Source organism: Vanellus vanellus (genome assembly GCF_965231255.1).
Source record: "Vanellus vanellus genome assembly, chromosome: 4".
Taxonomy (NCBI): domain Eukaryota; kingdom Metazoa; phylum Chordata; class Aves; order Charadriiformes; family Charadriidae; genus Vanellus; species Vanellus vanellus.
In genome coordinates, this window is record NC_138909.1 from 53,874,797 (window position 1) to 53,886,799 (window position 12,003).

The following is a 12,003-nucleotide window of genomic DNA, read 5'->3' on the forward strand; positions in this document are numbered from 1 at the left end:
TAGTGGCTTATGAAACAAGATTTGTATTCTCAGGGTACCCCAAATAATTTTAAAACTTCAGAATTCAGACTAGAACGCTGTTACTCTAACATGCTTTTATTGCTTTCAGGGATGTTTAGAAGAATCACAGCTGCAGCCACCAGACTCTTCACAGGAGATGGATCTGATGGTAGTTTCTACACCCTTGAAAGTTTGAGTGACCTTGTTCAATCTATGATTCCCACACATCCTTCTTTAGTTCTCCTCTGGTGTCAAATCCTGCTTCTTGTCAATTATACCAACTACAACTGGTGGTCAGAAGTGCATCAAACCCCAAAGTAAGATTTGGTTTTGATCCCTAGTAGTAGTAGTAGTGTGTCATATGTGCTAAAATTATATTTTTTTTAAATCTAGCTTTTTTTCTGCTCAGCCTGTCAGCCTGTACTATTTGGATTCTGGAATAGACAGTTCTGCATTTACTTTACGTGTATATAGATTGTCTGTTCTGGTATCAGTATGTCTTTCAAATGAAGGAAATGTGTTCTGCACTCAGTTGTTTCTCGAACTGCCAGGTAATCTCTCCACTTTTAAGGCAAGAAAGCTTCATCTGTGTACTACTTTTAATTAAAATTATGGAAATAACTGTAACAAAATATTCACTATTTCATATTTCATGTTCCTATGGAGACTCTGTATTTCAGCTTCTAGCAAATAACCCGCCAGTGCAGATGAGATACACTGTTGTGTGTATGAAAATACAATCTGATGAGTATAACTGTAACTATAGTTATATCTGTTCTCTGTTCTCAGTGGATCTGTTTCTAAATGCTATCAAAACATAGTATCAGCACTATGCTGATTCATTAGCATCAATCACCATAGTAACTTCATTTAACATTAGTGGTCTGAAATTCAGAGATTTGGTCTGAAATTCAGAGATTTGGTCTGAAATTCAGAGATTTGGTCTGAAATGAGTGTTCTCTTGGTCTGAAGTTCGTTCTTCCTACCTGTCGGGAATTGGAATGATTTGTCCTCTAGGGGTGACAAAGATAACGCCTAGGTGGGTGTGTGTCCTTCTGTGTTAATTGTAGAGGGAGATTAACAGCTGATTTGAGAGACACTTCTGATGCTTGTGCATCATGTTAAGGAAGACTAATCTTCCTATACAACATGAGTGGATCATTACTTAAATAGGAGATTCTTCCTCAGTTCAACCTCATGATGTGAAAAAGCATTATTCTAATTTGAGGAAACATGAAATTACCAGGCTTATGAACAAAGTAGGGCAACTAAAATAGCTAAGGTGACATCTGCTATTTGTTGCGGTTATCTCTTTTTGCTTTACCAATATTACCACCTGTATTTTTTTCTGCGTTGGGCATCACTTTCAATCTGACACTAGACTAAGTGTTCATGAACACTGGTTTTGCTTGAGAAGAAAATGCAGTATTATGTTCTGTTATCCTACCAGAGATGCAGTACCCCATGGTTTTCTTTTAAATAACCTGTTTAGTTCTTCAGACTGTCCGAGGAAGTACTGAGCACGGAACAAAAAGGTGATATTACAATTGTTAGAAAGTAAAGAGCTGATGGAAAGCAAAGTGTCTACTTCAAAGCACTATAATGTTTCAATGAAGTTTCTAAGAAAATAAATATTATGTATGGACAATGGTAGGATATTCCAAGAAATTTGACTGTTAATGTTTCAGTAGCTGTAATAATAAAATACAGTAATAAAATAGTAACAAAATATAATGTGGTTCCTGCAGGAGACACAGTCTTTCTACTACTAAATTGCTTAGCCCTCAGATATCTGGAGACAGTGATGAATCGGATTCAGAATCTAAACGTGGCATGTGCAATCGAGAGATAGTGAGAAGAGGAGCACTCATTCTTTTTTGTGACTATGTTGTAAGTTTTGAATTATGAATTATTTAACTATGGTTTTGAGTTATTAAGCTGACAGTCTTTCATTACTGATGTGCCTTAAATGAACCTGTCTGGTTCACAAGTGAAAACTGACGACTTGTGAAACTAGTCATTTTGTTTTCAGGTGGTACTTCTGGAGGCTTAGGTACGACCTCATTTGGCATTTTTTTTCTATTCTGAACTGAGAATTCTCTTGGCTTGTAAAGGATGCCTGGTGGGTAAAAGAATTGTCTGCTGGGTATCATATCCCTTACTTGTGAGGTGCAGAGAGCACACTAAGTAGTGGTAGACTTCCCAACATCAGGAGCACTGCACAGTGTCAAGGAGAGAACAAATTTCTGTCTCTAAGAGGAGAGGTTTTACTTTAACATTTAACTTCCAGTTTGGCCCTCTAATGAGAGCAATTCCTGTGGCTTTGGCCTCTTGCTGCCTCAATATTAGAGTTTGAGTTCGTTGGGAATTTTTGAAGTGAATCTTCCTGTAATATCTAGTATTGCACTTTGGTTTGTATTGCAGAGCAGTTTTGGGGCAAGCAAACTGCATTCTTTTCAGATTCAACTACACCGAAAGCTGTGTTTAATAAGCACTTTGACTACTAATGGACATTCAGTCACCAGATTAAGATTAAAATCCTTCAAAACCTCTTTACTGGGGAGTATCACCCTGTTAGCTCTACAGATCTTTTCACTTTACATTGCACTGCTTGTTGATATACACATAGCCTCCATAGGTTTAAAATTAATTATTGACAGATCTCTTTGGATTTCCTTCCCAGAAATTATTCATCTTGTGTTTAAGGCCAGTAGTAGTAAGGAATCTTTAAAAAGCAGCCTAAATGAAAATCACATTTTACTAAAAGACTGTGTGCATGCATGTTTATTTCAAACAGCATTTCACTAAAAGTGGCATCTTTGAATCCATCTTTTCAATTTAGTTTCTAACCTGGGTTTTTAGTGTTTAAAAAAAATAATTTACAAATTCATTATAAATCTCATAATTTGCAACAAGATCAAAAGCATTTGGAAAATTTGTCATGTAAAAATAATGATGGTGGTATTAAAATGTAGACACTTTATGCCATTATTTTAAAAAGGCTACCAGAATTATGTATGAAAAACTTCATGTTGTGTCAGATAAAGTTTTTAGTAATTAAACACTTAGCATGGGTATTACTGGAATCAGATTTTAATTTTTTCTCTTTCAGTGTCAAAACCTACATGATTCAGAACACTTGACCTGGCTTATTGTGAATCACGTTCAAGACTTGATTAATCTGTCCCATGAGCCTCCAGTACAAGACTTTATTAGTGCTGTTCACAGAAATTCAGCAGCCAGTGGTCTCTTCATCCAGGCCATTCAGTCACGGTGTGAGAATCTTGCAGCTGTAAGTTTAACTTTTTTACTTTTTTAAAAGAATAAAATAACTTACATTTCAGCATGTTTAACTGATAAGTATGCGAATTCTGACATTTCTGGGTCATTTATCAAGTTCTAATTTTATTTTTAAAGTCACTTCTTTAAAAATGCAAACAACGAACCTTATAATATATTTGCAACTTCACTATCAGATGTGTCAGATCCATCAAATCTTTGAATTCAAATACAGTTGGTTAAACCACTTTTGTTCCTTCCTGGGTATTAGCCCCACATAATATATTATCTGAAGGGTAAATTAAAGCTGTAACTTTCATCTTTGATTTCAGTACCTTGGTAGCATAAATAACAGAACTAACTACAGAGGCAGAAATAGGAACCAGTCCATCTTTGTAGGCCCTAACAACATGAAAATCATTTGCAAGCATGTCTTCCCCCATTGATCTGCTCCACATTGTATCCTCTTGGTGAGGGAAATACTGCCTCAGAAATTCACTGTATGATTTCTGTTGATTATTTTAGCTTTCACATTAAAAGGAGTGGATGATGTTTTATAGGGATGTAAGGTTGTATGCATCCCTTTTAATCTTGGGAACTCACTAGGTGGGAAATGTCATTTGCTGGGCTTCCTCTAGAGCTAATGGGGGAAGATGCTACCACACCCTCAGTAACCTGGTGATGTTCCCCGTCTCTTCCAATTGTCTCTGTGCAAATCTAGTGCAACTGCATTAGTGCTTTAGGCATGTGAGTAAAACACTTCAAAGCTAGGTGAGATGAATCTGGGCTTTAGTGTCTAAGAATTGGTAGAATGAACAAAACTAAATATGTTGGAATGGAAAATGTAGTCATTAAGTGAAATGTTTGGTGATTATCAGAAAAGTCAGTAAAATGAAATAGCTGATACTTATAGTCTGCTTTAAAACAAGATTGCTTCTGTGCATCAAACTAATTTGTCTTTGTGTTTCTCATTTTAGTTTATTGGTGCTCATATTTAAAAAAAAAAAATAAAATCTTTGTACCCCCTTTTAATGCTGAGTAACCATTGTTGTTTCTATGATTTAAACATGTGCTTAAAAAAATCCCTAACGCTTATCTGGATTTCTGTACTTTCTTTTGTCTTGACTACGCTCATGTTCCTGCTTTCTTCCAGCAAGAGTTCAAGCTTCTCACTGTTTTCAAAGCTTTCTACAATTCCACTTAAGTCTCTCTAGCTTTTTTCCCTAAAAGTTTTGCTCCCTACTTTTTGCTTACTCTTACAAACTCTTTACAGTTAAACATCAAACAACTTAGTTTTCACATTCATTAAATAACCCAGTAACTCTTATTCATATATAATGATTATATTGATCAGCTAGTTGTCTGCTATAGCTTTTTCTAAATGCCTTTCCCTTTAGCTTTAAGATCTTTGTATTCCAACTGGTTGCTTTTATTTTTGTCTGTTGTTCTGTTTCAACATCTAGCCCACAACTCTGAAGAAGACTTTACAATGCTTAGAGGGAATACATCTCAGCCAGTCTGGGGCTGTCTTAACGTTATATGTTGATAAGCTTTTATGTACTCCATTCCGTGTGCTTGCTCGCATGGTTGACACACTGGCTTGCCGTCGGGTAGAAATGCTTTTGGCTGCAACTTTACAGGTAAAGATAAGTATATTCGTTTGTAAATAAGATTGGGTAATGCTAGCAATGTAATCAAGTATAATGATTTAAAGTACATCAAAATATGATATTTAAGTGATTTCATTGGAAAAGGATTTTTTTTATTTAATATATATATATATATATATATATGAATGTTTACATTTCACTTTATCTGCTTATAATTTTCCTAATGCCATCACAGAAACATGGTGGGATGACTCACATAGCTATAGTGCTGCCATGGATGGCTATAGACTCTTCAGGAAGGATAGGCAAGCAAGGAGAGGCGGGGGGGTGGCCCTGTATGTCAGGGAGTGTTATGAATGTCTTGAACTAAATGATGGTGATAATGGGATTGAGTGTTTATGGGTAAGGATCAGAGGGAGGGCTAACAAGGCAGATATTGTAGTAGGAGTCTGTTATAGACCGCCCAACCAGGATGAGGAGGCAGATGAAATATTCTATAAACGGCTGGGAGAAGTCTCAAGATCGCGAGCTCTAGTCCTCGTGGGAGACTTCAATTTGCCGGACATCTGCTGGGAATACAATACAGCAGGGAGGGAACAGTCTAGAAAGTTCCTGGAAGGTACTGGGGATAACTTCTTAACACAACTAGTGAAAGAACCAACTAGGGAAGGTGCCCTGCTGGATCTGTTGTTTGTAAACAGGGAAGGTCTTGTGGGGGATGTGATGGTCGGAGGCCGTCTTGGCAACAGTGACCATGAAATGATAGAGTTCTCAATTCTGGGAGAAGCAAGGAAGGGGGTCAGCAGAACTGCCACCTTGGACTTCCGGAAAGCGGACTTTGGGCTCTTCAGGAGCCTGGTCGACAAAGTCCCCTGGGAGGCAGTCCTCCACGGCAAAGGAGCCCAGGAAGCCTGGATGTCTTTCAAGACGGAAGTCCTAAAGGCGCAGGAGCAGGCTGTCCCCGTGTGCCGTAAGACAAGCCGTCGGGGAAAAAGACCGGCCTGGCTAAGCAGGGAGCTAGTGTTGCAGCTTAGGGAAAAAAAGAGGATATACGGCCTTTGGAAGGAAGGGCAGGCCACCCAGGAGGATTACAAAGAGGTAGTAAAGCGATGTAGGGAAAAAATCAGAAGGGCCAAAGCTCAGCTAGAGCTAAACCTGGCTTCTGTTGTCAAGGACAACAAAAAAAGTTTCTATAAATATATTAGCGATAAAAAGAGGACCAAGGATAATATCTGTCCTCTAGTAGATGGGGCTGGTAACGTAGTAACCAAGGATGAGGAAAAGGCTGAGGTACTTAATGCCGTCTTTGCCTCAGTCTTCAGCAGTAGGACCAGTTGTTCCTTGAATTCTCCGACCCCTGAGCTAGAATACAGGGATGGGGAGCAGAGTGAAGCCCCTGTAGTCCAAAGGGAAATGGTGAGGGACCTGCTTCAGCACCTGGAGGTGCACAAATCTATGGGGCCGGATGGGATCCATCCAAGGGTGCTGAGGGAGCTGGCGGAAGTGCTCACCGGCCCACTGTGCATCATTTATGAACAGTCCTGGATAACTGGGGAGGTCCCAGCTGACTGGAGGTTGGCAAATGTGACGCCCATCCATAAGAAGGGCCGGAAGGAGGATCCAGGGAACTACAGGCCAGTCAGTCTGACATCGGTGCCTGGGAAGGTCATGGAGCAGATCATCCTCAGTGCCATCACACAGCACATGCAAGAGAACAGGGTGATCAGGCCCAGTCAGCATGGCTTTGTGAAAGGCAGGTCATGCCTGTCAAACCTGATCTCCTTCTATGACTTGCTGGACAAGGGAAAAGCTGTGGATGTTATCTACCTGGATTTTTGCAAGGCTTTTGACACCGTTTCCCATAGCATTCTCCTGGAGAAACTGGCTGCTCATGGCCTGGACAGGTATACTCTTCGTTGGGTAAAAAACTGGCTGGATGGCCGTGTCCAGAGAGTGGTGGTAAATGGAGTTAAATCCAGTTGGTGTCCAGTGACGAGTGGTGTCCCCCAGGGATCGGTGCTGGGGCCTGTTCTCTTTAATATCTTTATCAACGATCTGGATGAGGGGATCGAGTGCACCCTCAGTAAGTTCGCAGACGACACTAAACTGGGGGGGCGTGTTGATCTGCTTGAGGGTAGATTGGCTCTGCAGAGGGATCTGGACAGGCTGGACGGATGGGCTGAGGCCAATGGTATGAGGTTCAACAAGGCCAAGTGTCGGGTCCTGCACTTGGGTCACAACAACCCCATGCAGCGCTACAGACTGGGGGCGGAGTGGCTCGAAAGCTGCCTGGCAGAAAAGGACCTGGGGGTGTTGGTGGACAACCGGCTGAGCATGAGCCAGCAGTGTGCCCAGGCAGCCAAGAAGGCCAACACCATCCTGGCCTGCATCAGGAATAGTGTGGTGAGCCAGACTAGGGAAGTAATCATCCCCCTGTACTCGGCACTGGTGAGGCCTCACCTCGAGTACTGTGTTCAGTTTTGGGCCCCTCACTACAAGAAGGACATTGAGGTGTTGGAGCGTGTCCAGAGAAGGGCTACAAAGCTGGTGAAGGGTCTGGAGGACAAACCTTATGAGGAACGACTGAGGGATCTGGGGTTGTTTAGCCTGGAGAAGAGGAGGCTGAGGGGAGACCTTATCACCCTCTACAACTACCTGAAAGGAGGTTTTAGAGAGATGGGAGCTGACCTCTTCTCCCTGGCGACAAGTGATAGGACAAGAGGAAATGGGTTCAAGTTATGTCAGGGCAGGTTTAGATTAGATGTTAAGAAGCATTTTTTCACTGAAAGGGTTATTAAACATTGGAATAAGCTGCCCAGAGAGGTGGTGGGTTCACCATCCCTGGAGGTGTTTAAGAAAAGGGTAGATGAGCTGCTTAGGGACATGGTTTAGGAGTGGTGGTGTTTTTATCAGGGTAGGTTAATGGTTGGACTTGATGATCTTAAAGGTCCCTTCCAACCTCACTGATTCTATGATTCTATGATTCTATGATAATCTGTTCAAAGTACCCATGGGTATTTTACTTATTTCTGTCCTATAAAATTCTTTTGACTCTTTCCTATAGAACAGCATTACTCAGTTACCAGTTGAAGAACTGGATAGAATTCAGGAATACCTTCAAAACAGTGGATTAGCAACAAGGTAACTAATACCAGTACATGTCAAAATGCCAAACTAAGTAATGTTCTAGTACTGATTATGTTAACTCTTTTTTTCCTACATTTGGGTTTTTTCTTAAAGATAAGATGGTCCTTTTTGGAAGTAAAACAGGAGCAGAGCCTCTCTTATGAGATGCAGGCATATTTTGGCAGAAGGACAGTTGTGTTGGCTGAGTTGAATTTACAATATACTTAAGAATTAAAGCAAGCTAAAGGCTTGAAGGCATCAAACTCTCTTTCCTACATCCCACTCAGTATTTAACTTTTGAGAGACAGCAATTGCAAATTAATTCCTTGACAAAAACTACATTACTGAAAACAACTTAATTTTCCTCAAACTTTCGCAGAATTTTGTGAATCCAAGCTGGGTGGGCTTTTTTGGGGGGTTTATTTCCCGCCCCCGGCCAACTGTACTAGAAGTTTTAACTGTTTAGTCTCCTAGCTGTTTAAAAGTAAACTGCTCTTATAAAAGGGAGCAAATTATTCAGTTTTTGAAAAAGCTTTATTTAATGTTGGAAAGAGCCTAATTTCCTTCTCTTAATGTAATTGCTGTTTGAGGTTAATATCTATTGACTGAAATAGAAAGAAGTCAGGGAAAAGAATCTAAAGCCCAAAACTGCAGTAGATTGATAGTAATGTGCCTTCATAGGTAATGTTACATTTGAATTTTTAAAAAACTCCCAAATATCCAAATGACTTTGTATACAAGTTCTTGAGAGCAGTAAAGGAATAAAAAAAAAAAAAAAAAAACAACAAAACAAAACAAAAAAAACCCCAACCAACCAAACAAAAAAAACCCAACCAAACAAAAGAACCCCAAAGCCCTGACACTGGAATTCTTAATATATTTTTTTAAAAAAGAAAATGTCAATGTTAGTGTATTCTTGTTCGATGTCTGTTAGAATGTATTTGTCTGCAATCAAATAATCTGTACACTAACTTTGATTCTTCTTACTCATGAAAAAGATTTTCTGCATGAAGAAAACTGAACAGCTTGCACTTTATGCTTAAGCATGTACAAATTTTAAATCTAAATTAAATTTAAATCTATTGTTGATGGTGCTGAGTTCATTAGTTTTGGCTACAGATAGCTGGTAAAATTTGCCGTTTTGCATCATATGACTGCATATACCCAACAAAATGCTTAAGACCCTACTGCTTTTCTCTCCCAGGATTAGAATTGGTTCACTGGATGTCTTCTATTTTTAAATGATTTACAAAACTGAGTGAGTTAGCTCTCTGCTGATGTGTTCTTCTATTTTCAGACACCAAAGACTTTACTCGCTCTTGGATAGGTTTCGTCTTATGGTAGCACCAGACACAACTAGTCCTGCACCTCTGGTTACCTCACACCCACTAGATGGAGAAGACCAACCAGCTTTAGAGAATGTAATTCTAGACAAAGTAAGGTTATGTTTAGAAAGAGTCGCTAAAAGTGCCTTGGCTGTAAACAAGCTTTTGCTTATTACAAAATATTTAAATACAGCTTATTTTTACTGGGCATTTAATGTTCTGAGAATTGTCAATGAATCTCAAATATAGACCAGTGAATGATTTCATGTGTTGACAGACTGCTGAACTTGGGATGAATAATTAGCACATGCATAGATATTTGTTACAGTGACAGTGCTGTGAAAAACTATCAAGTTTTGTTTCTTTGCATAACTGTAATGGAAAGATGTATATAAGGTTCAGTAGAGATGGATATTTACTCTTGTTTTCTTGATGTGTTTACTGCAGTGATCAGTTTTATTCATTTGCTGAAAAACATTGGTTGTCTGTTGAAAGCTAAGCATTACTTCTTGGTTTCCACTTCTCAGCTTTAAATTACTTTCAGAGAACAATCATGACAACTTAACTGTTTCTGTCTTCCATGTACTTAGATGCGTTTATTTCAAAGCAGGGTGGGAGGCTAAGAGCAAGCAAGAGTCTTCCGTTCTTTCTTGTTTGTCTCATGGCACAGATAATTTCTCCTTTTCATTCCTTTGTGTTCTGGGGTGATACACAGTAATAGGAAATGTATGCAACTGAGATGCCAAAAATTACTTGATTAGCTGACCATTTGGAGGAGACTGATAAGTAGTCAAGGAACCCCTTGACGTAGGAGAGAGATTGAGACAGATTTAGACAGCAGGAGGAAACAGTGTTTGTGCCCAGAAAACATTTACCCATAGCTTTCTGTCTTCAGATTAACCAAAAAAATATCCTTCCTCTGTAACTGTAAATCCTGGACAAAGGAATTACGTTTTGTATGCTTCCTCCACAACCCCTACGTGGTTCATGGAATCATAGAGTATCTCAAGTTTGAAGGGAATAAGGATCATTGAGTCCCACTCCCTGCTCCTTGCGGGACTACCTAAAACTAAACCATATGATTAAGAGCATTGTCCAGATGCTCCTTGAACTCTGACAGGCTTAGTTGCGTTCTAATTAATATCAGGAAATTCAGGATGTCTGGTTATGAGAAACAAAAGACAGAAAAGGGATAACTGAGCCTCTTTATATTCCTTAGTTAATAATGTAACTAATTTAACTAATTCCTGTAGGCTCATTGCTAGTAATTTAAGTAGTAAATTTGCAGTGTTGTGTGATTGTCTTCATTTATTTCAGTGAGTGTTAAAAGCTAGATGTTATCTTCACCTGCAAATTTATTTGAATCTGAAGACTTTTCTTTCTTGGTTATAATACTATTAGTTTTATTTGCTATTACTGTTATGTTTGTGTGACTGCTGAGTATTCCAGGTTTTTTTTTTTCTAGATGTTCTCTTCAGCTTTAGGATCCTAATACATACATCTGTGCTATACGTTAAGCTTCTTTTTCCCTCACTTCCTGTCCAGACTCCATGGAAAGAGACAACTTGCCAGTGAACAACCATTGGTCTAGTTTAAGATGGTCCGTTCACCAGTTGTCTGTTTTGCCTTGCTTTTTTGTTTGAGTTTTTTTGACATTAATGTGGCCTAGTGACCTCTTAAATGGACTACAAGTCAAAGCCAATGAGCAATTCTCCCCCTGTCCTCGTGAACTGTATTGTTTTCTGAAAACAAATATGTAATAAATTTCCTTTTTTAATTATTAAAGGACTGGTATGTGTCACTAGTGAGGTCGCAGTGTTGCATCAAGTCTGACTCGGCACTGCTAGAAGGCGCAGAGCTGGTAAATAGGATTCCTCAGCCTGACCTGAACTCCTTCATGACCAGCAAGGTAACTTCTTTTTCAGATGAAACACAGTCAGCTGAAGAGGATGTAATTATTTCTAATGCTCTTATTGGTAGTATTAATAGATTAGATTCTTAACTGTAAATACTTCAAATTTTTATAATACTGGTAGTTCATGTCTTGAATTTAGCTTCATTTGGGAAATTAAAATAGTAAATATGTTTCATTTATTGTGTAGCAATGCTGCTAATACTTGCATTCTAGTAGTACAAGTTGGGTGTATAGAGTGGAAGTGAAGGTTAGTTTATTGCAATCACAAAATTCCATTTTTACCATTTTACATAATCTTCTCATTTTGCTATACAGTCTCTTATTGAGGCCAGATGTTTATGTAACCTTTTTAGTATCTGTGCTAGATGATTTGCATTATGCCACTAACAGGCCACAGATAGTAAATCGGGTGTAAAGGACAACTTGTATCTATTACTGTGTTCTTTAAGAACATATTTTGTTCAAATTCTCTACATTATCTCTGCTGCTGGTATGCAGAAATAATAGTGGGAAACTGTTTTTTAAAAGATTTTTGTTTCACTTATTTGCTTGAAGACTTACTACTTGTATTCCTTGTATACAAGGAATAATATAGTATATATATAATATATAATATATATATAATATATAATATACAATATATAATATAATATAATACTTGATTCCTTGTATATAGGTCATCCTTAAGCTTTATTCACATATTGACCTGAACATTTGGAATGAACATACTGATTTTTCTTTCCAGTAC

At 38.7% G+C, this 12,003-nt stretch overlaps 1 protein-coding gene across 1 annotated transcript in view; it reads left to right on the top strand.

The window, feature by feature from the left end:
• The window catches only part of HTT (huntingtin), a gene marked incomplete at its 5' end in the record, with an annotated part of 85,489 nt that overhangs the window by 55,204 nt on the left and 18,282 nt on the right, over positions 1–12,003 (top strand). Inside the window, 7 exons of the mRNA XM_082482480.1 lie at positions 110–317; positions 1,749–1,890; positions 3,113–3,292; positions 4,743–4,919; positions 7,954–8,030; positions 9,313–9,451; positions 11,127–11,249. Of these exons, the coding sequence (XP_082338606.1) occupies positions 110–317; positions 1,749–1,890; positions 3,113–3,292; positions 4,743–4,919; positions 7,954–8,030; positions 9,313–9,451; positions 11,127–11,249 (1,046 nt within the window). The remainder of the gene's footprint in view (positions 1–109; positions 318–1,748; positions 1,891–3,112; positions 3,293–4,742; positions 4,920–7,953; positions 8,031–9,312; positions 9,452–11,126; positions 11,250–12,003) is intronic.